Source organism: Urocampus carinirostris, chromosome 11 (genome assembly GCF_059441175.1).
Source record: "Urocampus carinirostris isolate Australia breed hairy pipefish chromosome 11, RoL_Ucar_1.0, whole genome shotgun sequence".
Taxonomy (NCBI): domain Eukaryota; kingdom Metazoa; phylum Chordata; class Actinopteri; order Syngnathiformes; family Syngnathidae; genus Urocampus; species Urocampus carinirostris.
In genome coordinates this window covers 34,056,695-34,084,294 of record NC_142359.1, presented here as the reverse complement: position 1 = coordinate 34,084,294, position 27,600 = coordinate 34,056,695, and the positions used below count along the sequence as shown (strand labels likewise).

Here is a 27,600-nt window from a genome sequence, read left to right as displayed (position 1 = left end):
GAAAAAGGCTGCCTTAAGTAAAGTGCTAACGCCAACCCAAACACCATAGAGATGAAAAAGAGTTTATTCAAGCGCATCTATAAAATGTGTGTACTGGCACACACATCATGAAGTTGAGAGGCTGCAATGATGACAAAAGCCAGCAGATGTCGGCCGCGAGAAGAAAGTTCCAAATTCTGTCCAGCTCCTTTGTGTGAAAAATATTTACTGTAGAATAGCACTGAGGGTATTAAAAACTCCTGCACTTGTCCCAACACCCTATGTCTAGAATCTTTGTTTTGGTTCCATTATTTATTTTTAATATTGTGAAAGACTATTTGTCAGTTCAAAGAATGGCTTAGGCCTTGGCACAAATTGCTCCATTTCTCAAGCTACTTTCTGGTTTTGCAAATGTATTTGAAGATCTACTAGTTGACATTCTCTTTTTCAGTTGCTGAATGAACTCACTTAGACGTTGGGGGAAAATTTATATTGTTGTTGACACTATTGAAAAGGACTACCCACGCAGTTTTTTTTCTTTATAAAGTTTTTTATTTTCAAAGACAATTGTTTTATAAAAGTCAACTTGTGAGGCCAGTGATCAGCTAGCTTACTTGGTATAGTTGTATAGTGTTTGACGGCGTCTACATTTCAAGTTGTGCTTTCTTGATGCAAATCAACAGAGAACAGATAAGGTTGCTTGTTAATCAGTGCAACAACACAATATTCAAAAGAATAAAAGTCAAGAGATCTTCAGCTTGAACTTGACCACGTGACAATAAATAGAAATAAGTACAACACAAAAAACTTTGTTTTACAGTAGGGTACAGAGCAAACAACTTCAACTAGGGGCTTTTGACACCATCTAGTGGCTAGACCAGCCTATGACAAAGCAACTCCACCAAGCAAAAGCCACTGACTGGGCAAGCACAGGCAACAACTCAGAATCTTGTCAGGTACTGTTAGTGCCATGTAATTAATTCAGCAACGCCTCACGGAGTTTGGGTATTTGCTTTTGAGATTCTCCTTGAAGCTGCGAAACAGGATGCGGTTGCGTCCGTTCTCCTCGTCCTTACTGGCGTGGAACTCGCCTTGGATCTTAAAGCCCAGGTGGACCAGGAAGGCAGAGTTCAGCACGGAGAATTCATAGCCGGCCACGTGGAGCTCGCATGCCTGTGCAGAAAGAGGTACACCATCAAAGACCATACTTGCAGTCGTAACATTCAATTCTCAAAGACAAAGGTCGAGTCTAAATGTTTCGTATTTCTTCAAGTTTTATTTCGGATGTTTTACCTCCAAGTATCTATTAAAAAATGAGCTTCGCTTGATAAATGCTAATTAACTCCCTGTAAGTTGCATAGAAGATCATTTTTTTAGAGCAATGGGTCCGAAAGTTTTCCGGTTGCAGGTGTTTTTCCAAGAAGGTTGGAGGACAATGTGCTAGAAATCTCTCAAAAGGAGATTGGAGCAGAACCCAAAGTTGGCTGTAATTTTAGAGAGTTATTGCAGTTTTAAAATGACCAAGTCAAGTTAAGTCATTTTTATTTGTATAGCCCTTAATCACAAAGCGTCTCAAAGGGCTGCACAGACCACAGATTTTTGCAAACCACAGACTTAAATGTCGCCATCCCCTGATCCAAAACCTACATGAGGGTAAATATTACACATATTATCAACTTAAATATAGATTATTCATATGCTATATAGAGTAGAAGTGTGTTTTAAGCTTAGATTTTAACATTTAAACAATTTCAGGTTAGTTATGGGCGCAGTCCAGTCAATCAAGTTAATTTTTTGGGTCGGGTGTCAATACGTGCGAGCCAGGTCAGACTGGGCAGGATATTTTAGCCCCAAACTTACATCTAATGGTGGGACCTTGGATTTCCACAACGATGACACCTGTTTATCAATGTTCGTTTGTATTTATTGGGGTGCTTTGACACGAAACCTAGCTAAAAACACTCCCAGAGGCCTAAAGTACAACTGTGTAAATTGTCACAAAAATTGGTTCAGCCATTTCGAAAACTATAAGCCACAAAGGACCACGCAAGACCACACCAAATCGGGAGTTATAAACAAGTTTGGATGAGGTAGTACAGGGGAATATATTTTAATGACTTATTTTGATTGATAAAACTGTTTAACATTCCAAAAAAATAATGGTTTTACACTATATTTTGTTTGAATTATGTTCTGATTTTACATGAAAAAAATGCAGACAGTTTTCGCTCATTTTAAGTAATAAGTTTGTTGCTTTTCTATAAAAACAAGATAAAAAGTATAGTAAAAAACACAGTAAATGTACAAATTACAGCAACATTATCAACCAAAAAGCATTAGGAGTATTAACTCTGGAGCGACAGTAACCAAAAAAGAAAAACTTGACACTATCAGTTATTGCAGCATAATTTAAGCTTTTAGACATAACAACCATCACCAAAAAAAAAAAAAAAAAAAAAACATGTCTTGAATTGAGATTTAAGGTGAATTTGACAGGATTGTTAAGGGTTTAAACTTAAGAAAACAGCGCCTTTCCTCTGGGAAGCTTAGTTAGGGTTGCTGTCTATCAATCCTTGACAATAAACGCATTGTCTTGCAATTGTGTAATCGCACTGCGTCTCAACGCAATATCGATTAGATTTTTGTTAATCGTGCAGACCTAGACTGAAAGTCTCTCCGTCAACTTGCAGGTCTGAAAGCTTTCTAGCCGGCCTTGGCACGAATGTCGGGGACCAAGGCCGACGCCAACCCCCAAATTAAGTTTACCTGGCTGATGCGGTTGAAGCCGTACTGCTTAAAGCTCTCGTCGTAGGGGGGCACCGTGTTGGAGCCGATGTAAAAGGGCTCCCAGGGGTCCCGCCAAGTGACCTCATAGGCCACGTCGAGGACGTCAGCGGGCTCCGATGCGCGACCGTTGACCCAGCGGGAGTAGTTGGTGGGGGCCTGGCAGCGAGGGCACAGCTCATCGTAGAAGGGTCGCACTTCGCCCACCTGCAGGCACGGAAATGGGTAAGGGCTTAAAAGGTGAGAAGGGTGTGGAGGGAATACCGTATTAATTTCTGTTCAACGCACATCCCTTATTACTGATTCGATAAAAACATCAGTACAACATTTTGCGTGACTTTTTCTCAGCTCAGGCTAAGCATTGTAGGTCACAACTTAAATACATGCGGCTGTGATTCAAATAATTTAGAGACAACTATCAACACAATACCAACATCCAGGGGCAAGCGTAAACTCAGAGCTTTGGTGCTGGCAAAATTAAAAAAAAAAATCATTTCACTTTAAGCGATTCAGGATTGTAATAGTAATAATAGTCTGTAGTTTGCAATAAACTGTTGTCTGTGCAGCTCGTTGTGACTGTTTGTGATTAAGGGCTATACAAATAAACATGACTTGACTCACCATTTGTGAACATCACATTAGACTTTGTGATTAGCAGAAACACTTAATATGCCAACGACTTATTTCTAATAGAGTACACCAGGGATACTCAATTTAAAATATAGTGGTACAGATAGATAGATACTTTATTCATCCCCGAAGGGAAATTCACATTTCCAGCAGCATCCCTGAGCTGAGAACAATACAATAATAAAGCAAAAAGAATACAATATACAAATACCCAGTGTGACGTGCAAATGCCCACTGTAGCGTGTTATATAAAATATCTAAATAGTTCTACACAGAATACATATTGCAATAAAATTCGGTAATATGCAATGTAGGGGGTGTGGTTTAATGAAGTCAGGCAGACGTATGGGATGGTAGCTTGCCCTGCTAATGCTATTCTCAGTTTCTCTAAACACAGCTTTGTGCTTTCTAGGGCTCCACAATTAACCAAAATTGAATCAGCATGGCAATGTCACTTAGTGCAATTGTAAAACCGCAAAACACTGCATTTTTTTCAATAATTCATAGTTCCATCAAGTTTTTCTTTTCCGACATTGTTTTTTTGAGAGATGAAGTTTTTGGCCAACCAGAATTTTTACAGTTCGAGTTTTAACAGCGCCGGCCAATCAGAGGGAAGTTTTAATAACACTAGCCAATGTTGGTGATTCAAAGTTTGCATACACCACACTATGCCACACCCACCGTGTAAACCTCGCCGAATCACGAAACCCAGCCCCAGAGTCGACAAACAAGCAAGAAGCGAAGCTTGCACCGAAAATGGGTGGTTTGTTGCTCATATGGATGCATATTGGTTTTCAAATCATGGAAGTGGATCAGAAGAAAAGTGCCTTTTGCAGAATATGCTTTCGCGTAGTTGCTAGGTCCAGAGGAAATACAAGTAATTTGTACCAGCACCTTAAAAAACTACCACAAATTAAAATATACGACATGTCAAAAGGATTTCAAGTAACAGATGAAGACTCTACAAGTGTACAGGCAGATTAAGAAACCTCCATTAAAGCAGCATTTGCAGCCCTCACGGCATAAAAAAAAAAATCGCAGAGGCACAAATAAATAAAGCGGTGACCCGCTATACAGACGCTCCCCTAGTTATGATGATTCGACTTACGCAAAACGATGGATACGAACATTTGCTTTGGGATGTCGAAAAATATCCGGACATTGCTGTATGTTAGATTTTGTATTGTGGGCACCTTTTTCCGATTAGAGGACAGTACTGTAGTGCTTCTTTACGCCGCGTGGCGCTGTGAGAGGTAACCCAACATCTATCCCGAAGAAGAAATCTGGCTTCTATTTCATGGTTTGTGTGTAATCATACCAACGCGTACTGTCTCGCTAGCCAGTAAGAACTAGCACTTTTTATTGTGTAATATCTCATGCATCCATTCAATAGGGTTGGTGTAAAGTGTAAGGAAGAGGCGAGCAGTTTCTCTTAAAACGAAAATGGAATAATTGATGCGGTTGAGAAAATGGTCGGAACGCTTTTTTTCTGCCCCTTGTTACCACGGAGGAAGACCTCTTGAAGCTTATCTTCCAAAAGTAAGTTAAACTTCACTTTATTTATCTTTATAGAGCATATTATTTTATGAAATGTTTATTTTTTAGTACAAAACAATACAGGTTACTTATAGAATCCCTAAACATAAGTGTATAAAGCATAAACATACAAAATATAGCACCGAAGCAACTTACAAACAGATTCATTCCGGAACCTAACTCGTTCGAAGGTCGGGCAGGGTCTGTATCGTCAAAGAAATACTTCCGCTAAACACTGGAAGGCTTTCGTAGTCTTATGCACACAATGGACTTATTTTACTTAAGTTGGTGTTCCCGAAATGTACGTTGATTGAAGGGCTAAAGTGGAATCTGAACTGCGTAACGTGTCATATTTTGCAACATCTGAATTGAGACCTAGCCAGACCACTGAACCATACACGAGCCTAACGTTGCATGTAATTGATGATTCATTCAACCTGAAGAGTCGCTGCTTAAGGTGAACTTATTTCCCAGAGGAGCATACGGGAGAAAACTTCGCAAATGGTCCAAAAGAATGCTTCATTTCCTGGGGCGTGGATGAAACCAAGCAAATGTGTATCCCCACAGATAATGCTAATGTAATCAAAGCTGTAGACCTAAATGACTGGAGGAGACTGCAGTGTTTTGGTCACAGTAGGCACGTGGCAATTGGTAAGATTTTTACTAAACTATTTAGTGTACATTTGTATAGACGTGTCAACTTCACTATTTTTCTAAATATCATTATTATTGATTTTTTTTTTGAGAATGCTATGAAAAATGAACCACGAGGGAAGTCGTTGGTCATTCTTCCCATAGCTGGAAAAAGAGGGCGTAAATAACTGAGGCACAAAACCAAGCAGAGTTCTCTTGTCACAGAATTCTCTTGTCACAGATTTTGCGACAAGATGGGGCTGTGGACAAATGATGGTGCACAGAGTGCTGGAGCAAAAAAAAAGCCTCGACCCAGGTACTGTCTGAAGACAGGAAAACGTGACATCTGGTACCCACTTGGCAGACATTGAAGTCCTTGAATCAATGAACGGCGCCTTCAAACCACTTCAGGAGTTTACCTCTCAGGTTAAGAGTATGTCAGTGTGTCATACTTAAAACCAGTCCTTTATCTATTGAGAAATACGACTGAAAGAGGGGATGACACCGACTTAAATAAATAAACCAAGTCCAAAGTTATCAGCTATTTGGAGAGACAACGGGGACCAAGACACAGGACATTCTTGATATGCTTCTCTACTGGACCCAAGATTTAAAGCCGATGATCAGTCCAGAGAAGATTGACAGCATCAAGGACAGAGTGAAACTAGAAATGGATGAGACGGCACTAACTGTGGCTTTTTTTTTTTAATTATATGCAACTAAAATATTTATTACACAACAACTTCCTATGTACCTCTATAGGAGGGAGGACTCATGTGAACAGGGGCTATGTCAGCAAGAGTGGTGCTACTTTAAAGGAAAAAATGCGCCCCCAGGGAAGTTTATTAAGCAAGCAAACCGCACCTTCTGCTGCTGTGCAAGTGATAGAGAATGCTGAAGTTGAACTGAAGAGTTATTTGATGGCCCCAGTCATTGAGGGACATTGTGATTCCCTCGCTTGCTGGAAGGTCCACAACACCAACTTTCCGATGCTTGGTAAGCTTGCATGAAAATATTTGTGTGCCAGCAATGAACATGCTGCAGTGGCACATAGTACATTTTACTGTATATTGCACTAATTGCAGCCATGTCATGTTTACAGGCTTAAAAGTGTGTGGTTTTTGTGTGCAATGTTTACCTTTTATACAGACACTCTCCTACTTACGAACATTCGAGTTGCTTACAACAAGTTGAAGTTCACTTTATTTATTTTTAGAGAGCATATTATTTTAAGTAATATTTATTTTTCAGTACAAAACAATACAGGTTATTTATGTAAACCTCAAACATACTTGTATAAACCTTAAACATACATTCCATACAAAACATAGCAATGAAGCAACTTACAAAGGATCGTCCGGAACATATCTCGTTCGTAAGTAGGAGGAGCATCAGTAATGTGAAAATGATCTTACATTTCTATAAGAGTTCATTATTTATGTTAAAGGTTTACTTTGTTTGGTGTGGATTGTTTTTAGTGTGCAATGTTTACCTTTTGTGGGCGATTAAAATGAATACTTGAATACTTTTCTTGCTCTGATAAACATGCTTCAGTAGCACGTAGTAAATTTTACATTAGACTAAATTGCAGACATTTATAGCCTTAAAAGTATCTGGATTCATTTTAGTGTGCAATGTATACCTTTTTATCGTGTGCACATTTTCTTATTTTGTCAAAAGTTCATAATTTCCTTTTTTCAAATATTATTAATGATACAGGTTTACTTTGTTTGGTGTGAGTTATTTTAAGTGCGCAAAGTTTATCTTTTATAGTGTGCAAATGCTCTTGAATTTAAGAGATCATTATTTCCTTTTTTCAAATGTTATTTATGTTAGAGGTTGGCTTTGTCTACTGCATACCTGTCAACCTGTACGTTTTTGCCATACAAAGTACATTTTTTTATGCATTTTAAGACGAGTTCGACATACAAGGAAATCTGTACTGAAAAACGCAAATTTGTCAATGATGGGTACCATCCGGTATACACCGACTATCACGAAACGGCAAATCATTCAAGTCAAAAGGAGTTCGCCGCGGAAGCCTCTATTTCGGTATCGTTTTTTTTGTTGCAAACAAAGCGAGCGGTTTGATGCTACTGTGCGCATGCGTCTGCCGCCTGGGGATTTTCCGTCATGCATCAAAAAAATATGGTGTACGATTATTTTGTATTTTGTACAGAAAATACGACAGTTTGTCCGGGCATAGAGTCGTGGAGGTTGACAGGTATGCTACTGTTCACTGGCCTCACCCACTGTTTACTAGGGTTTACCACCGTCCGTCATGGTGTAGTCACGTGGTTAAGTCACGCGTGTACAAAGGGTAAATACGATTCACGCAGGTCACCCTTTTTGACTTCAAAACGATGTATTTATCCTAAAAGGTGAGAATTTCATTCCTGCACCTGGTAGAGCTGAACCAGCTCCTCTTTGGTGGCCGGGATCTTCCTGGTGTGCCGGATCTCGAAAGCGGGCACGACGAAAAGGCGGAGCGGCTCCGGCTGACGTTTGACCATCATAGCGGCGAACCGGCGCTCCAAATCGGCAGCAGGCACCATGTCCACATCGATAACCAGAACATAGGGGGACTCTGTGCCGCTTCGGGCGACATTCCGGAGTAGGTTGTTGGGATAAGCCACGCCAGCGCCGATGGCGTAGTTGCGGTACCTGTCACCGTGAGATCGCAGCTGGGCGAAAGCGGCGGCGCAGTCTTCCGGGCCAATTGAGTGGTGCTCAGGCAGAGTGGCCGTTTCCCCTGACGGGCACACTAGGTGAAACGTCGCCAGCGCCCTCACGCGAGGGCACTGGACGCTGAGTGCGTCCAGGAGCGTCGCGGCCTCCCGGACATCCGGCCCGTGTGCGAACACCGCCACCGAAAGCGGGCCGCGCCACCGCTCCAGAAGACCCTCCAGACGGTGCAGGTTATTGACGCTGGCGTGCGTCACCAGCGTTAGTTGGGCCGCCGCTGCCGACGACGAGCGTTCGCTTCGTATTAAGTTCTTGTAGACGCGGTACTGACCGCTACTGTCGAAGATGCCCCCGCTGGAGAGCGAGTACCGGAGGCGCTCCGAGCGACGAGCAGGTGGCGGCGGCGGCTGTTGTTCACCGTGGAGCTTGGGCAAGAAACTCAAGTAGAGGAGTTGCAAAAGGGTCACCAGTAGCAGCGCGCACGATACTGTGCACAGGGCCCAACGCTTCAGACGCATTTCCCCAGCCGGGGCCGATGCGTACGTCGCCGGTCGGGATGGAGGTCCAGCCCGAGGGGCCGCCGGCTGTTGTTGCTTAGCCTAGCCTAGCTCAGGCAGCGGAAACACGTGACCTTGAATCTAGCACTTCGACGGGGTTTCCGGCGGAGCTCCGCTTTTTTTGGTGGAGCGCACACAGCTATAAATAGCGCGTTGTAGCAGGCTTGCTACCCAGCGTGCCTACGTAGCGGCCATATTGGTTGAGTCAACGTCCCCGTTAGGGCACTGTTTGCAGATTGAAAATAATTAATAAATCATAATTTGCTTATTTTGCAACCAATTTTTCACGTGGATATTTTTTGTCAACGTCAACGCGTGCAGTTAATGCGAAAAAAAATCAATAAAGCAAAAAGCCTTTTATAAAAAACGAATAATTTATCAACACAGCAATTTAGGAGAAATTTCAATTGAAATTTTAAAACTCATTTAAAAACAGATTTACAAATCACTGTTAAGAGGATATGTTAAGACTTTTTAAAAATGTTTTTTAACCGATATTTTATTTTTATTTTGCAAATCACTCCATTTAAAATTTGTCTCCCTCCCATAGTTACTTAAGACTATTTAAGCTTATTTTGCCCGTCATTTTTGTCCTAAATAATGGTTACAAAACAAAATGCGATCAAAGTTCTTTAAAAAAAATATATCAGAAAGTGCTGCAAACAGGAATACCAACGTGTTTAATTTTGGTGTAGACAGTGCTGGGCAAGGGAGAGAAGGGGTGTGATCCATTCTTGCCGCAAACCCAGTCAAATTGCTCTGTGTGTTTTGCTGGAGTCTTCAGGGTGTTTACAGTTTGTTCTGTGGGTTTTCATCCTGAAGTGTCTCAACAGTGAACATACATTGTTTAATGAGCTTCCTTATTATGGATTCCTTGGCGGTGGACAGACAAAACTGGGTCTGTTGGTGTGACACCTTGAATGTGCCCTATCTATATTTAGTGTGGTCCCGGGTTAGCACCTACATATTAATGTTTTGTATATAATAATGGCGTTAGTTCTATCTCCCAGCCATACATAGATTGCTTTAAACTCCGATGATCAATTTTAAGCCTTTTTTCAAGATTCTAAGACTTTGGGGAACCATGTGAATCCGTACACACAACAGCTGGGCATAATGTTTTTGTAAATTGTGACTCCTAAAAACACAACTCAGCATACAAATCTTCTCTCGCTCCATTCAATCTCGTTCTTCTGCTACTCCTGCAGTTTTCGGTCAACAATGCACATGCATCCAGTCGTGATCCGGTGATGACGTAGGCCATTGACGTTCAGCAGGCAAAGGCGTTGACGCTGAATTCCACACGCGGTTGGCGTCAGGTGTGCGCGGGACTTTTTCCCGTGTTGCATATGTTGGAACCAATAGGAGCGCAAGCTCCGCACATTTTAAAGGCACGACATTACTAAACCTCTTGAGACAGCACCAATTTTATCACAGAAGTCACCCTAAATGAATAAGAATAAGAAGAATAAGAACTGACTTGATTGACATTTGCACAGAAATCAAACCGAATTCTATGAATTTGCTTGTTTTTATTGAGCTTTTCAAAAGGGAGCCGTTTTATTATTTCAAATGCATGCTTTGTTTTATTGCACTCTTTTTGTTGCCCAGATAATGGGCACATTTGTTTTTTCCAATAAAAATGACATCAATAATTGGCCTTCTTCCTTGGCATTTCTTTAATTTTATCAAAGAAATGAAACATACTGTAATCCATTAATATTGTCATGAAGTTAAACATGAGCTGGTATCCTAAAAAAAAAAAAAAAAAAAAAAAAAAAAAAAAAGTAGTCACGCGACGCATTATTCTCTACAAGTTGTGCTGCATCCAACTTGGTCATTTTGATAGTGGGCTACTATAGCTAGAGTAGATCTTTGATCCGTTACAAGGCTTTTAATATTTTGCGGGTCCAGACAAATTTTTTTTTTTCTCTCTCCAATATTTGTCTTTCAAAATTTAGGGTTGATCTATTGTTATTGAGCAGTACACTGATGGCATAGGCACAAAACGTCAAATGATTTTATTCTTACAACTTGAGAGAACAAGGACAAGCCCTCATCTCTTCAGCCAACTGCCCCAACCTCCTTGTCTGACTGACGTAAGCGCCGCACCATAAACATCAATCAAAACCACACTAAATGGAAAATGCCCATGTTTGAAGTTGTCAGTAAAAAAACAAAAAAAACAAACTTGAGGCAAATTCCACAATGTTCCGTTTGTTGCAACTTCAACATGTTTACAGCATGCTGGTGACCCCTTCGAGCCCTGCCCCAAAAGAAAAGTGAGCTATGAAACTAAAACCCCCGCCCCGCTTTTAGAGCCGCCTGCTTCGCTGTCCTTGGAAGATGCCGCTGACTGGTTTGACGCGTCGCCTTCTCCCTCGCCCACCAGGCGAATATTGTAGCGTTCTCTGTACTCTGTGAGCTCGCGCCCCTTTTCCTGCATCATCCGGTTGCGGGACTCGATTATTTTGGAGATCTGAAAAAAAAAATATATATAAATATGAAGTGCCATATAAATATATATATATAATTGAAGCTTAAATTGTATCATGAGAGAAGTCAGATCTTTAAGATTACTTATTTATAGTTTGACATTTGTGTTTCGTTGCTCGGCCCGGCTGCGTTGATTTGGCATCAAAAGAAAGAGAAGAGGATGCTGCTGCATTTTGTCCATACATTGTAATTCATTAATATTGTAATGTTGTTCAATTTGAGGTGGTATCCTACAACAGACTAATCACGTGGTGCATCATCCTCCACAGGATGTGCTGCATCCAACGGAGTCATAAAGATAGTAGGCTAATAAAGCTACATGCAGGATGTGTTTCATTCATTACAGTGCTCATATAAGGTTTTTATTTTTTTTGCAGCTCCAAACAAATTTGTTCTTTCCGTCCAATATCACTCAACATTTTGGGTTGCTCACCCCTGCGCTTGGGAGTGCCAAAGAGCAGTATGACTGCATGCAGCCCCAGAGCCGATTGAAAACAAAAGCTAATGTTTAAAGGATTTTGTTGTTATACAACTAAAGACATTCCCAGAGGCGTAAACTACTGCTGTGTACATTTTCATGATAATCGGTTTGGTTGTTTCGGAGCCTATAAATCACATACGAGAACACCCCCGCACGCAAATCAGGGTTGATATAATACTCTAGAAATCTAGATTATATGCTCATGAGGTTGCACAGGGAAATACAATACTTTTTGTTTGATGAAACCACTTTAGAAATTACGAAATAAATCAAATGAAGTAAAAGTGACCAACCTATCAATACAAAGATCTGAAAAAATAAGGAATTGCAAGTTTGAAAACAAATTAGGTGCAGGTGGGTCCTATCTAGCCATTCCACTTAGGTTGGCGCCCACTAGGGAGCGAAATATGTTTCAAATCTTGAAATTAATTCTTAGAAATAATTTCATTGAGTGTAATTATTTTCTTACTAAAAGAAAAAAAATTCATTGGCAGACAACTTTTGCTTATTTTAAGTATTATTGTTTTTTTCCAGGAAAAACAAGATACAAAATAAATATAGCAACACTTAAACAAGTTAAAATACGTCAAAAAACCGACACTGAGGAAAGTCAGACGAGCACAACAAGATGGTGATCACCAGCAGCAGTGCTCCGTAGATTATCATGGGGTTCCAACAGCTACTAGGGCAGCGTCGATTAAAACGCAAGAGTGGTCCTGCTGGTCCGGCCTACTGCTAACAGATAGGCTAACAACTCTCTTAACAAAAAAAGGCCTCATAAGCGCTACGTCCTGTTCGGACTAAGTCTGGTAAATGTTCCAATTTGTAGATAAAAAAAACAAAGGAGAAAAGTACCAACATCTCCGCTGTGATACCTGTTCCTTGTTGGTTTGCAATGCCGGCAGAACTTCTTTTACAGTCCTTTCAACCAACACACCACCGACCAGACGGAAGCATTTGCGGGACGGGTCAACATCCTTCAGTGTGTCGATGACGAGGCTTCAGAAGACACACAACAACCACAGAACAAGGTAGAAAGAGCTATAGTGAGCCTACAATCATTATTTGAGGACACATGTATACATTCAGATTTCTAGTACATAAACCCCTCGCTATTTTGCGCTCCAGTTATCGCTGGTTCACTCCTTTGCGGATTTTGAATTGAATTTATTTTGTCTTTATTGTCATTGATATCAATGTATCATGCATTGTGTTCTGTTAGACAGCGCTCAGTTGGGTGGGTGTGACGGTCCATCACTGTGTCACTGTAAATAGGTTGGTGTATGCTGCATCAGTAAACAAAATGGGAAGCATAGCGGATTGCTACAATAAAAAGGAATTCATAAATTAAACTGGACTCTGAGGAAAGTAAGAAGAGCACAACAAACTGGTGATCAACAGCGGGTGCTACGTGGATTATTAACGGGTTCCAGAAGAGTCTAGGGCGACTTCGGTAAAAAGGCAAGAGCGGTGCTGCCCGTCCGGCTTACTGCTAACGGATAGGCTAAAACCTCTTCTAAGCCACTGCTACAGACCCAGTATCTTGCCAACGCCAAGTACATTAGCCATGAAACAGATGACCAGGAGCTACAATTCGTGGGAAACCGCTTCAATGAGGTCAGCTTTATTTTAATAATCGCGGAGAACTGGTTCAATCCGAGGAGACCCGATGCTAGCCGGCCCCTCTCCAAAATGCTAACATTGAAACGAGAAGCCCTTCTACTTTGTTTTACTTTTATATAATAACAATAAAACCATTCATTCATGCAATTATGTGTTGTGTATTATTATTTGCAGATGTGTACATTTTTTTTGTTACAATTGTATACTCCGAGTCAGTAATGATGTAATCTCTAGGTGAGTTCGACCTTTTGGTGTTTTTTCTGAAGATGTGTCGCTAATTTACTAATTTTGACTTTGGGTGGTTCTTGTCCCTATTACCCGTGAAAACAGAGGAATCTCTGTATTGGCAGGTGACAGTCCTTTGTATTATTAAGGAATTTTTTAAGGAGACAATCATCAGAATCATTGTTTTGGCCATTTTAAAACAACTATTTCTCAGTTAAACCCCAGTCAACATGGTGTCTAGTGCAATATTTATTGCAATGATTTATTTTTGACTAACTCAGCGTTACAAACATACCACGAATGTCAGTTAACGATTAGTCTCTCAGTTTGACCTAAAAAGAGTTTGCTGGTTCAACAGTGTTTTCCTGGCAGAAGCCATCTCATATTGCACTTAACCCAGGTGAGTTCCACCCGACACTTGCTTTGCTAAGTCAAGACATTCTTTACAGTACTTAGGGCAACTTATGCACATCTACCAAACTTTGTTTTGACTAATCATGACTTCGGTTAAAATGGCAGGCAAACGACAAAAATCCACCAAATGTTCTAAACCAAAAGCTCTAAATGGAATGCATTTCTATTGCACTTTAACCCATCACCGAAGACCTCACAAAGCACTTTACAATATACTTCACGCGTGCCCGTTTACTTACACACACACGCTTATTGGGGGCATTAAGGCTTAAGTGTCTTGCCCAAAGAGGTGCCAGGAATCCATCCTGCGACCTCTTGGTCCAAAGACGAGCGCTCCAGCTCGCTTGGAGCTGTTAAATGTCGTCCAATGCAAACAATTAAAAGCGGTTTTGTTAAATCGTTACTTTTATGTTGAAATTGAAATCAGTTATTGTATTGTCTTGTACTGGATGACTTATGTATTTAAAAGTTAGCATAAATATTTGCTGGGTTAGGATTATAGTTTTACTTTAAAATCATAACCATCTGATAAAAATCAAGATTTTTGGTTTGGGGGCAAGTTGTCAGCCTTGGCCCGTTATCAGCTTGAAACAATTTTCAGTCAATTTTTTTCGGTTTTAGTGTTGGGTGTCACAAATAATCTGAGACAGTTTCTACACTAAGGCTATCACTACTCAAAAGAAGAGCGCAAGACTGAAAAAAATACATATATTGCCTAAGTATACAAAAATGGTACTATTCATATCTTATTTCTAAAAGTATTTTGGAAATGTGTCGCTGCACATGTCATTGCACTACAGTTCTGATGCACTTAGGGCAGTTTCCATTACAGGTCGACCGATTATCAGGCGAACCCATTATCGGCACCGATATTTGGGATTTTGACGGATATCGGTATCTGCATTTTTTTTAATTCGATGGGCCGATTAAATATATTTAAAACTGGGTGGTTTAGCGTCAGATGCAGCCGAGCCTCTGCCTCCTTTACACTTTCAATTTGCAAGCTCTGTTTAAATTTCTATTTCTTTTTTGCTTATTGTTTTAGCTTAATTTAATTCATGCGTTATATTCGTTTTTTTTTTTAATTTACTTATTGTAAAAACAAACAAACAGGGAGCTAATCAAGTTTTTAATGTACCTTTATACGAGTTTCTGCTAAGCTTAGTTTTATTCCTTAGACTGTTAGTTTTAGGTGAAAAAATAGTCATGTTTTTTTGTTGAAATTCTAAATGTAAAGGGTTTCAAAGCGCTATTAAAGTTTTATTTGAATTTATATCAAATATTCTTTTTTTTGTTTTTACAATATCAAAAAATTCTCACGCTAATTTTCAAGCTTTTACAGCAAATGAATATTGGCTTCAAATATCAGTTATCGGCCTCCTCTTAAAACAAATCGGTATTCAACATTGATCACTACATTGTCATTAATGACAACAAAAACAATTCTAGTTGGGAAATGCAGCATGCGAGCCCTACCTGTGCTCATTTGATTCCATCTCCAACTCAGCTACTTTAGAGGCCATACTGCGCTGTTCCTGGCGCATGCGTTGAAATGTTGCCACCACCTGTCAAACAGCACTAAGGTCAATTCACTCACCACTTCAGATACAATATTTTGTCCCTATGATCAAGTCAGGTAAAGGTAAGATCGGGCCTAAAAAATGCAGCCCGACCCGGCCCAGCACTACAAAAGCCCGAACCAGGCTTGATCGATAAACTTGATTTGAGGGATCGAGCCATAAGTAAATCCCAAAGCTGCACTTTGGCTGAAGTACATGGGGCGCCGAAGTGCAGGGCCGAGGTGAAGCTTTGGGGTATACTTCGGGCTCGGTGCCTCAAATCAAGTGCAGCGCCGAAGTGTGTTACTTTAAGTAAAAGTACAGTTACTTCAGAATATTATTACTCATATAGAAGTAAAAAGTAGTCATCCAAATAATGACTTTTGTAAAAGTAAGTGCACTGAATGGCGTGCATACTGTGCAGAACCTCCACAAATAAATAAATAACGGGGAGAGAGAGAGAGAATCCAGACTTAATGACTGACATTTTGTGCCTGACACCGGACAGAAATTCGGGCCCGGACCCAAGATCTTATATCTGAAGTCAGGCTTTAAATTGACCAATCATTTTTTACGGGTCAAAAATTACAGCTATCAATCAAGTGTGGCTGCCTCACACTTTTGTCCCAGGTGGATCCTGGCTCTAACCAGAAGGAAAAGATGAACTACCCATCAAAAACCAACAAAATTGTGAATTATATCCCTATACAAGTAGGTTTGACTGTTATTCCTCCAGGGCCTAATAACTGCCGGGCACACAGACAAATGTTGTACCCCTCAACGCCATTAATACCAGAACTTTTGTTGTTGTTGCAAATCTGATGTCTGCTTCGGTGGCCTTATTAACTGTGGATTGCAATCTAAGTATAAGCGAAACGTCTCACATCAGCATTTCCAGTGTATTTGTAAGGACGAGAGTAAAACATGAAATGAGTTTAAGTCACACTTGCAAAAGATCAATAGGGCGCCCCAAAATCAAATTTTGCTGAGGGCCGCATGGAGGTTTAAACTGGCCCTGATTAAAGTCCACAAGTCAAATAAATTCAAAGTGATGGATACACGAGACCGTGTCGTTTACGAAACGATTCAGCGTGAACGCTAGCAACAGAGAAGAGGCGCTACCAATAGCTACGGCTAGCTTGGAGCCTTCGCCTCGTCGATCCACACGTAATGTCCGGAAGCAAAAAGACCAAAAGCGGTCTCGTTGGTACCTGTTCGGCGGAGGGGCCCGACTGTTTTCCCCCTCCACTGTTTGCAGACTTGGAAGCGGCGTTGCTACCGTTCGCTGCCATTTTGGATCTGACTCGCTACCGAAGAAGACCCCTGTCAGGAGTCTAAGTGTTGCCCGCGAGATTGCCTGCATGAAAAGAATGCTTGTGCCCCCAACGACGTCAACGAGGAAGTAGTGCACTGACGAAAAATGGCTTCTCGGAGCTTCCAGCTTACCCTAAACATGTAGGGAATTGGGGATGATCGGAGTTTTCGAAGCCAATGTTGCTCTGCAAATTGAGGTCCTCCATCGAGATTGGTGCCGTTGCCCTGCTCGCTCTTCGGAAAACCAAGTTACACAGCAGGTATTTTTTCAGACAATGTCCACTTTTTAAAAGAATAAACATTAAGTTTAGCTTTCGTGATCGATGGTCGCAATCCCTCTTCCCGAGTGAAGTCAGTGGGTAGCCATCTTACGTTGCCACCTTCAACTGACCTAGGCACAGCAACAAATTTGCTTAAACCTTAAATTTACATCCATCCATCCGTCGTGGTGATGGTAATTGTCTTTTTTTAGGGGTCTGCTGACTAAAAACAGCCGACTCTTTCAGCTCCCAAGCCCTCTTCAGAAAGTTTTTGTTGCTTTAATTCATATAGTACCAATTATTATGTAACACCGTGGAAAAAAAGACTTTAAAGAGGGAAATACGGCAAAAAAGACTACATTAAAAAAGATACAAATAGGATAAACCGGAAAATAAGAATGACAAAAGAAGAACAACAATAAAGCAATAAACAATAAATGAAAAGCTAGGGAGAGAAAAACAAAAAAAGCAGGACATAAATATTAAAAAAGGAAGAAAAAATAAGTCAAAAGCTAGGAACTAAAACAAAATAAGAAAATGGAGAACCAAAATAACAAACAAAAGCAAGAAAAAGGGATTAAAAAAAGGAAAAAGCAGGAAAAAAATGGTTAAAAAAATGTTTGGCGGTATGTTGAACATTCTGCCATACAACAAGATAAGATACATGACCAACTTTGAAGAAAACATATGATTGGCTCAGAAATGAAAGCGGCATATCGTTTTTCCCAGGATGTTCCCCAAAGTAATTTTGGTCATTTTGCAGTCCATTGACAATTTCTCTTTACATGTGTCCATGTACATATTTATGGTTTTATCATTAATGAGACTGGCTGGAAAATATTTTCCAATGTGTGTGTCCAATTTCTGGTATAAGAACTTTATTATAGTGTCAGTCAAAAAGGCAGTAGTGGGCCTTATGTTACAAAAAATGAAATATTAGCCATGTATCTAGTGTCTTCGGCGTGCCGGATGATGCCAAGACATGATGCCTTTGCAGGATCCAGATCAGGATGGCAAGCTCTTGCCATCCGCTGGCGGCCCTGTGTCAGTTGAACGTGACAGCTGATAAAAAGGCCAACTTTTTCACCGCCCAACGATTACTGGAAGAGGCTAAATGTGGCGGTGCCATCATGGCCTTCCTCCCTGAGGCCTTCGACTACATCGGCTCCTGTCAGGAAGAGACCCTGGCCCTATCAGAGACTCTTGAAGGACCCACTATAGCACAGTACACCACCATTGCCAGGTACGTTGGCTTTATTATCGATGCTGGAGGATGTCCGCTCACTCAAGCACAGGCAACAGATAAGAGCTGAACAACCAGTCCCAATTTAACAAGTTTTGCATCCTTCCATTAGCCTTTTGATATTTCCTGTCACTGATTGTTTTCTTTTTTACTTTTAATGAGTTTTATTGGATCATACATTCACAATACTTCCTCTTAGTCTGCACTTGGCCATGCTTTCATAGACATCTTTGCGGCGGTACTTGTTTTCCAGCCAAATTCTGTAATTAAGTTTATTACAATTCATGTCGACTTGTTAATAAATAGCTTACAGATTATTACAAGAAAGATTGAAAGAGGATGCAACTACAATGCGGGGTCGCATTTGAGAAGCTCAGAATCACATTTCTCTCCCATTCCGTCCCCATTGCAGACAGTTAGACATGTGGTTGTCACTCGGGGGTTTCCACGAGCGAGGAGGCAACTGGGAGGCCGAACAGCGCATTTACAACAGCCACGTCATCATCAACAATGAAGGTAGTGCCTGTCCCTAAAAGCATGTGGACGCAGTTTCCTACGCAGTTGCGTACATGTACGTGCAGGACAGCTGGTGTCCACCTACAGGAAATGCCACCTGTTTGACGTGGAGCTACCTGAGCAGGGCATGTCATTCCGTGAGAGTGCCTTTACCATCCAAGGACCCTCGCCAGTGATGCCAGTCCAAACGCCTGTGGGAAAGGTGCGTCAATGTGTGTTGGTGCTGGACTGACTTACCCTTGTCACGGACGGTGCTCGCCTTCTCTCACCAGCTCGGACTGGGAATCTGCTACGATTTGAGATTCCCGGAATTTTCCCTGGCGTTGCGGAAGAGCGGCGCTGAGATACTGACATTCCCATCGGCTTTCACGGAAGTGACAGGAGCTGCTCACTGGGAGGTAGGAAGGGGAAATGCTTGATAAAGAGGCCCATCTCATTTGCTTTCTGTCCATACCAGGGGTTGGGGACCTTTTTGTCTCAAAAAGCCATGATAGCAAAATATTATTACTATTATTATTATTTTTGGGGGTAAGAGAGCCACAACATCAACATCCATTTAAGACAAAATTCAAAGGCTTATTCTACAGCACATTTTATTTCACTGTGTGACGTTTGATGATTTGATAAAACCAGTGTCTCTCTCTCTCCCATATCAAGTGATACAGTATACCACTTAAAATGTGTCTCCCCCGCAGTTGCATAAGATTGTTAAGATTTATCTTGTCATTTTTGTCGTAATTAATTGTTTTAAAATAAGGTGCAAACAGTTTTTTTTGTAAAAATGTCACAAAAAACTGCAAACGAGACGGATACAGATGTATTTACCTTCGGTGCAAAGGGCGATGGGCGAGTGAGAGAAGGGAGTCCGCTATGTGTGCAGAGATCCGCACACCCCTACTGCTTACCCAATCAAATTGCTCTGGGTGCTTTACTGGTATTTTTTTTGGGGTGTTTACAGTTTGCTCTGTGTCTTAACAGTGAACATATATTGTTTAATAAGCTTCCATAAACCGGATTCCAAAAAGACTTACAGCCAAAATGAGGTCTGTTGGAGTAATACTATGACCGTATACTGTAGTTGGGACACTGCCCTATTCATTCTGGACCAAACTAAGTGTACACTCTGCTGACCCGGTTTTTCATATACTGTACCACAATTTGAATGACACAGAGAAGATTAACATGGCTCAGAGACAAGCTCCCAGCCAGCCTCATGAAAAGAGCCATACCTGGCTCGTGAGCCCGACTCCTGGTATATATGAACAGACCTTTAGACCGGCATTCAGAATTGTGTCGTGTTATAAGATGTGAGCTACCTATTGTGCAGTAGACAAGTGTTAGTAGACTCCATTCACTGGACTCAAGCTGCAACCATTAAAATGCAACGTGGTCTTCTTCGACAGGTCCTGCTCCGAGCGCGAGCCATCGAGAATCAGTGTTACGTTCTGGCAGCGGCACAGGTCGGTCGGCATCACGCCAAGCGCTCCTCTTACGGTCACAGCATAGCTGTAGACCCCTGGGGAGCGGTCATGGCCGACTGTGGGAGTGACCGAGCGGACATGGTGCTGGTGGAGGTGAACCTGGACCAAATCCGCAATGTTCGCCAGAAGATGCCACTTCAGGATCATCGCAGAGATGCCGCAATTTACACCGCCCTAGAAACAGAAGTTCATGACTCTGGACAAAGTCTACCGTGACATCTCTTACAGCCAAGAATGCACAGCTGTAAATGCCAGTGTTCTGCAGAAACATCCTACCCTGTCGAGATATCCGACTGTAGGTTGACCTGACAGTAAATTTGTTTCCTTTGTAATCAAGTAAAACCAGCAACACTCAAACTCAGAATACTTGCAAACAACTTTTACTCATGATATAAAACGAAGGTTGGCATGCATATATACAAAACGTGATCACGGTAGTCAACAACCACTATGCTAAAAGGCTGCCACAAATAAACAGGCCAGGTTTAAAAGCTATGTCACAAAACAGTAATTTGAAGCACTGAAAGAGTTAAACAAGACTAAATGAAATGAAAGTCAGAAGTACAATACTCACAGCTTTCATCTGAATGTATAATCGCTTTCAAAGGCGCATAATACAGGAAGCACGAAAATGTGCACATTTACAGGCAAATCATTATCAGCGTTGTGACGAGGCATGCGAACTGGGCATTGGTAGGGCATTGGGTAGGAAGGAATTTCAGAATACGGGTACGGAAGGAATGTTTCAAAACAAAAGCAGTTGCACAAGAGTTGAGGAGCAACATATTTCTTTATCCTTCTGTCAGACTAAAAAATCTAAAGTTCTCATATACCTTGTGTTTTGTAAAAAAAATAAAAAATACGATTTACTTATGGAAAAGTCATATTTTTAGCTAGATCAATGCAATATTAATCATTTCTAAGAATTTACAAAACAACAAAATGTTTCATCTCTGTAAAAGTACAGGTTCTGACCAGATCTTTCCATCAACGTTTAGACTGTCAATATGTCAAATGAATACATTTTATGAGAACAAATTGTGATGTAAATGCAAACGGTCTGCATTTGCTTTTCAAGTCACTGAAGACCTCCCTAAGCGCTTTCCAATCTGCTTCACACTTACCCATTCGCACACACCTGATAGCAGTGTCAGCCATGCAATGCAACTACCTGCATATCAGGGGTATTAGGGCTTCAGTGTCCTGCCCAAGGACACTTTGACATATAACAGGGAGGAGCCAAAAATCAAACCTGCGACTTCATCATCCCAAGAAGAGTGCTTTACCTCCTGGGCTACTGCTGCTCTGCTACCTGTTCATTGTGTTGGAATTCTTTTGTTAATTTAGTGACAAAGAAAATTCACATCGGTCTCAATAAAAAAACTTCAGTCTGACATAGTCATAAAAACTGTATGGTTGGAAAAAGAGTCATTTGAGCTGTTTGCACGCTTTTTCAGGCCCGGTGGATGTTTCATTTCATATTTCACACGTCTCAAACTTATGGCCCGCGGGCCCAGTGTGGCCCCCCCTCACAATTTTTGGGCTGCATAGGACAATGAGAGAAGCATAAGAGAAAACTGAGTATCAAACACAAACATGCAGTTTTAAATATGTCCGCTCGATGTCACGAAAGCCACTCGTCATTCGCAAGGCACCCACTGTACTGTACTTACTGACTACCATTAATAAACGGAGAATATTGAGAAAACCCATGTTGATGTTATTTTTCCTCAAAAAATGGTCAAAGACGCGCTGTTTAAGCCATTACATAAAATAGAAAAAAAAAATAGCACCAGGGCGTCTTTACAGTAATTCAAAAAAGCTTCAGCACCTCTCTATAATAGATAGTAAATTGATCAGCGATTTTCCCATATTCAGGTTAACATTTTCATCACAAAAATAAAAAGCAGAAATATTTTTAAACCATTAAACCAATCGTTTACGATAATGTCTGTGCGCTATTTTTGTCACTTTCGAGTCTGCACTAGGGCAGCACGGCGGCGCGGTGGTTAGCGCGTGTGCGGCACAGTTCCGAGGTCATGGGTTCAAATCCAGCTACCAACCTTCTTGTGCGGAGTTTGCATGTTCTCCTCGTGCTTGCGTGGGTTTCCTCCGGGCACTCCGGTTTCCTCCCACATTCCAAAAAACATGCACGTCAGGTTGAGTGTCCCTAGGTGTGAATGAGCAAGCGAATTGTCTGTCCCTGTGTGTCAGGGTGTCCCCTGCCCACTGCCCGTAGATGGCTGGGATGGGCTCCAGCACCCCCGCGCCCTTACTGAGGATAAGCGGTGCAGATAATGGATGGATGGATGGAGTCAGCATTAATTTCTTCGAGGAAAAAAAAACGTTAGTGGAATTGTATATCTTTTTTTTAAACAAATGCACAGTTGATAAATGTACAAGATATCAAATCTTAGTGGAGGAAAAAAAATGCGGTGAAAAAAAACATTAATTGCTTAAAACCAAATCTTTCACACCTGAATCATAATTTGATTGTGAGCCTCCTAGAAGACCCACAGCTAAGGAACACTTTTTTGCCATGATTTTGCTTGTCCGTTTTTTTCTACCATGTGGCCCCTGGCTAAAATGAGTTTGACACCCCTCTCAAAGTTGTTGACAAGACTTGCTAATAATGATAAAAATAGTAGTAACAATTGTAATAACAGTAATAGATGTAATGTTTGGAGTAAACACTAGTAAACGTTCAATTTCAAAAAGCATGCGCCTAACAATATGGTCAATCTCCATGATTTGTCCAAACTGAGTGGCATACAATTATTCTTGGCATGTAATTACAGTATTGATAAAATCCTGATAAAAATGTCATCCTTCCACCGCCAGGCCTTCTTTTTTCAGTCTCTCATTTTCAAACACAATTTCTCTCCTCATAAGTACTGTATATGGTACAATAAAGACATTTATTTAAACATGAAACCTCCTTATGTTTAATAGGGTTTTGACAACAATATTATAATGGTTTCCAAGTCATTTAACAGGAACGGTCACCTAAAGAGTTGATTGCAAAGTACATTGTTCCTTGGTTCACTTGGTGATTTTGCAAATGTCTTTGGAGCAATCTCCTGGTATCTGCATGCTATTTAGATAACAGATTGGTGAATGATCCCCCAAAATTGTAGTCCAACTGTGGATAGCACTATGATTGGGAAAAGTAACTTAATCAATCGTTATCCGATAAAAGGTCTTATCAGATCACTGTTAAAAAGGAAAAAGTGACTGCTCCATATGAGATGTCATCCTGGAAGAAATGTGTTTATATATTTGACTGGAAAATAATCTGGTTGTTACCCAATTTATATTTGTCAAAAAACAAAGTGGGAAAATTTCCCTTAAAAAATGTTTGGATCTACCCCTCCAGAGTGCATATTGCAAAAGTTTCAAAAAATATATTAATGTCTCATGACCTTGAAACTGTAACATATATTTTGGCACAGACCCTTGGTAAAATATTTTTGGTCTGAAATTTGTAATTTTATTGCTGATAAAATGGACTACGGGGTTGAATTATTTCGTAAATATATTGTGATGTATGACTCTTTAAATCGAAGCCAAAATAAACTTTTGTTGTCAATCTTATCAATATAGCGAAATGTTACATCCATAAGTGCAAATTCACGGACAGAACAAATCTTTTCAATGTGAAATAGAAAATATTTTTTAATCAAGCTTTCCTCTAACAAAAAGAGCTTTCAAATTAATAATATTTGTAAACATTTTGGTATTTTTATGTAACTTGTGTTTTCTCCCCTGGCATGTTTATTTATTTTTCTTTGTATTTGTTTCGTTGTACAGTTCTAATGTTACGCAACGTTGGGATGCATTTTTGTATAAAAGTATGCGTTTTGTTCACCAAAGCATTCAAAACAAACAAACAAACAAACAAGACAACACAGTACGGTCAATCCGAGCGAGATGACGTTACACCCGGAAACAGGAAGTGCCTGTCGCTGACAGAGTGAGCGAAAGAAACTGGACTAAAAGACAGCAACCATGAAGAGGAACTTGCTGCGTCAATGTTTTGTTTAGTAAACGAGCTATTTCACGTGAATGGAACTATGACCTGCTGCGTCTGGGCTGCAATCGAGGCATTGTCAAGGTATGTTTTATTCCCCTAAGTTGGCTTGAGCTAACACTGGAGCTAGCTTTAGCACAAGTCCGTAAACGCCTCACGCTAGCACAAACGGTGCAGACGCATACAGGTGCTCAATTTGACAGGTATAATTCACCCTTTTTGACTCACATTTGGATCCAATCGCATTGGATTGAATTTGATCCGATTTTAGATGATAATTAGTCATGCTGACTGTGCATGATACAATAATACTGTTTTCTTGGCTTTCAGATAAACTGTGTAGTTTTAATATTACTCAAATTGATGTCGCAGTTTTCAAAACTACTTTTGACCAACGGCGAATAATTCCTATCCAAATTCATTGGTTTGGCATTCCCGACTAAACCCACCCATTTATCATCGCCAGAGGTTTTCAACTTCTTATCTGCCAATTCAGTCTCTTGTGTACCCAATTGTTACATTAGTTTTCTTGAATGGCTTTCCTTTATTGGCAATCTTGAGTGATAAATGAGTAACTCGAATGTGGTACGGTCATCATAAAGATTTTTTATTTGTATAATAATTGCACACGAATAAGATAACGTGTTAAAATTTGGTGCTGAAGTGCTCTGAGTCAGTGGGTTAGTTTTAACTTTTGAACATGCGAATTTGACCTGACATCAGGAAGTTGCCAATCTCGTGATCTTATCGATGGGCTTTCCCTAGAGAACAGTGTAGATTCTCATGTCAAGTCACCTTTATTTGCACTTAATCACTGAGAGTCTAAAAGGCCACAATTACAAGATCCCCTGATCTGAAACCTCCCTGGGGGCAACCAAAAACTCGCCTACGTTCCTGCTTGGAGCCTTTGCGCGGATAATGCTGGTCTACTAGTGATCCCAAGAGCCAAGAAGAAATCCACAGTTTTGAGAGCGTTCTCCATTCTGGCCTGGTGCTGTGGAATGCTCTGCCCTTTGAGACTCAATCTGCAACCTCAACCTAAAATCTTGTCTTAAAACACTTGTATTGAATAGCTTATGAATAATGTTGACTCCAGGAAGCCAACAACTGGACATTCTGTTTTTACCTATATTTTCTTTTGATGATTTATTTCTATTGTCCGTTGATGCCTTTGCAACATCCATTGCAAACTGGTCATTCTGGAAGGGGGATTACCTCTTGTGCGGCCCCTTCTCAAGTTTAGTCCATTTTCTCATGCTGAGGTTTTTGAGTTTTCATTTCCCTCATGTAGGTTTTAGATCAGGATATGGTGTAATGGTGGTCTCTAGTCTTTATAGCCATTTTATCCTTGTTGTGATTAAGGGCTATACAAACAAATAACTAGTCTTGACTATGATTCAAATCAAGAAACCTTAGGAAGTGGTATCACGTGAGGTAATCCCCCTTCCAGGATGAACAAGCTGCAATGGACGTTGCATGGGCACCAACAGTTATAAAATAGTCAACATTAACAATAAAAATCATAATAACTGAAATAGTGAAAAACGTCTAAGACTGTAACGATGAAGCTTCCCATCTTAATCAGTCGGTCGCTCCGGGTGTTGGTCCATGACTCAACTGACCAACAAACTACTGTGAAAAGTCATATTAATGATGTTTCAATAATTTTAAACAGATCTGTTTTGCAAGAGCTTCTGAGCATACTGTGCAAAATCTTGAACTTGTTGTGACTGCGCTTTTTTGCAATCCAGGGCATGGGCGATCTGCTAAATGGAGTCTGAGCAGCTGTACCACAGAGGCTACTCCAGGAACAGCTACAACAGCATTGCCAGTGCCAGCAGTGACGAAGAGTTGCTTGATGGAGCCGGCATCATCATGGATTTTCACAACACTGATGACGACAACCTGCTCGACGGCGAGGTGTCCTCCCCAGGTAGGAAGCACCGGGTTGGAAATTTTGGTGTGGACGCCATTCACATTTATATTGGCACGCTATGAGTTCACTTGACTTATATTGAATGCAGCAAACTCCAGTATTTGCAGTGAGGAGCAAATATCCAAAAATCGGTGATTTAAAAAGTTAGTAATTGCCGTTAGATGCCACCAAGCAGGGCAGAAGCTTTGGAAGGACTGACAAATAATAAACTGTTTGACATGGTGAAATGGTCCTCCTCTCATCTCAACCACTTTCTTTTATGTTTTTATGAACAAATTCATCTGAATTCATCTTTATTCAGGTGGCACTTTCAAAAAGTCTGCAGCTGGTTTGGCAGATATGAGAGAAAATCTCAGATTACATAGGATGTGTAGAATTTGGGATTCAATTTATTTATCTATTTGAGCTAACTAGACTAGAAGCGTACTCATTGACATTGCTGCATCAGCGTGTGAGTCTATCAATCAAGCATCAACTGGCTGATAGTTGCATTTTTGGAGCTCTTTCTAGATATATTCTAAGCAACCAAATTATGTGTAAAGGATGCTGTGTGAAGAAATCTTAGATTTACGATACGCTCACCGCCCTTGACGAGTGACGGCAGAAGATGGCCACCGGTGGCTTTTCTTCTGGCGATGGCAAAAACAGTACGTTCATACATTCATGTTTAATTCGGTGTTCTTGTGTTCATTGAATAAAATACTCCTGGTGCCGTCAGCTGCTGTTTTTTTTAATGATGACTTGCAGGTTATTTGACATATCCTAGCATCTTGCCCACTAAATTTTTAGCAGACTTCCTTAGTGGCGGCTGTCCAAAAGCTTTGTTTCTCGCCAAAAATATGACGTAACAAATGAAATGCACAGTTGGTGCACCGCCCGAGTGACCAAACCACATTTTTTTATGTTTTTCAAGGAAGCGGTTGTGGCGCACACTGCAGGAGTGATTACCCACCCTTTTGGGGGGTTGTAAGATGTATTTGTTAACTTGTTTAAAAAAAAAAAATCATGAAAGATAAATTATTAACTGCACTTAAAAGGGGCACAAAAAAAAACAAAGATGGTTTGATCCACAACTTGGATTAGTCTGATTAAAGGGACATTGTTTATTATTAAACGCTTGCTAGTGGTAAAAACTGAATTTATTAAAAAAAAAAAAAAGAATCATGAGCAAAATACACAACCTATCAAATACACCTGCATCTTCTTAAAAACTTGTTG

At 40.6% G+C, this 27,600-nt stretch overlaps 4 protein-coding genes across 5 annotated transcripts in view; 2 read left to right on the top strand and 2 right to left on the bottom strand.

Annotated features, from left to right (window-relative positions):
- Window positions 1-508: 508 nt before the first annotated feature.
- Window positions 509-8,908, bottom strand: b4gat1 (beta-1,4-glucuronyltransferase 1). Its single transcript, XM_088346800.1, has 3 exons — window positions 7,965-8,908; window positions 2,746-2,970; window positions 509-1,152 (listed from the first exon to the last, which is right to left on the bottom strand). Exons 1-3 carry the CDS (start codon window positions 8,763-8,765, stop codon window positions 961-963), a joined length of 1,218 nt encoding a protein of 405 aa, XP_088202926.1. The 5' UTR covers window positions 8,766-8,908; the 3' UTR covers window positions 509-960.
- A 1,891-nt stretch (window positions 8,909-10,799) lies between these two features.
- On the bottom strand, window positions 10,800-17,753 carry pfdn2 (prefoldin subunit 2). The gene is made up of 4 exons (XM_088346802.1): window positions 16,814-17,753; window positions 15,520-15,608; window positions 12,657-12,780; window positions 10,800-11,283 (listed from the first exon to the last, which is right to left on the bottom strand). The coding sequence occupies exons 1-4, from the start codon at window positions 16,892-16,894 to the stop codon at window positions 11,092-11,094; spliced, it is 486 nt and encodes a 161-aa protein (XP_088202928.1). The 5' UTR covers window positions 16,895-17,753; the 3' UTR covers window positions 10,800-11,091.
- On the top strand, window positions 16,812-22,124 carry nit1 (nitrilase 1). Its single transcript, XM_088346801.1, has 6 exons — window positions 16,812-17,176; window positions 18,174-18,419; window positions 18,832-18,935; window positions 19,001-19,137; window positions 19,208-19,333; window positions 20,339-22,124. Exons 1-6 carry the CDS (start codon window positions 17,094-17,096, stop codon window positions 20,630-20,632), a joined length of 990 nt encoding a protein of 329 aa, XP_088202927.1. The 5' UTR covers window positions 16,812-17,093; the 3' UTR covers window positions 20,633-22,124.
- A 2,233-nt stretch (window positions 22,125-24,357) lies between these two features.
- Window positions 24,358-27,600, top strand: part of clcn3 (Cl-/H+ antiporter 3) — a 32,197-nt gene continuing 28,954 nt past the window's right edge. For both annotated transcript variants that reach the window (XM_088348185.1, XM_088348184.1), the window contains exons 1-2: window positions 24,358-24,530; window positions 26,198-26,379. In XM_088348185.1, the coding sequence (XP_088204311.1) occupies window positions 26,217-26,379 (163 nt within the window). In that variant the 5' untranslated portion in view covers window positions 24,358-24,530; window positions 26,198-26,216. The remainder of the gene's footprint in view (window positions 24,531-26,197; window positions 26,380-27,600) is intronic.

Coding starts and splice junctions, on each gene's coding strand:
- nit1 (XM_088346801.1), top strand. CDS start 17,094: ATGTTGCTCTGCAAATTGAGGTCCTCCATCGAGATTGGTGCCGTTGCC. Junction 18,936..19,000: donor CGTCATCATCAACAATGAAG/GTAGTGCCTGTC, acceptor ATGTACGTGCAG/GACAGCTGGTGTCCACCTAC. Junction 19,138..19,207: donor TCCAAACGCCTGTGGGAAAG/GTGCGTCAATGT, acceptor TTCTCTCACCAG/CTCGGACTGGGAATCTGCTA.
- pfdn2 (XM_088346802.1), bottom strand. CDS start 16,894: ATGGCAGCGAACGGTAGCAACGCCGCTTCCAAGTCTGCAAACAGTGGA. Junction 15,609..16,813: donor CGGGCCCCTCCGCCGAACAG/GTACCAACGAGA, acceptor GCTGTTTGACAG/GTGGTGGCAACATTTCAACG. Junction 12,781..15,519: donor ATGGAATCAAATGAGCACAG/GTAGGGCTCGCA, acceptor TGTCTTCTGAAG/CCTCGTCATCGACACACTGA.
- b4gat1 (XM_088346800.1), bottom strand. CDS start 8,765: ATGCGTCTGAAGCGTTGGGCCCTGTGCACAGTATCGTGCGCGCTGCTA. Junction 2,971..7,964: donor AGCTGGTTCAGCTCTACCAG/GTGCAGGAATGA, acceptor CCGTGCCTGCAG/GTGGGCGAAGTGCGACCCTT. Junction 1,153..2,745: donor GCTTCAACCGCATCAGCCAG/GTAAACTTAATT, acceptor CTTTCTGCACAG/GCATGCGAGCTCCACGTGGC.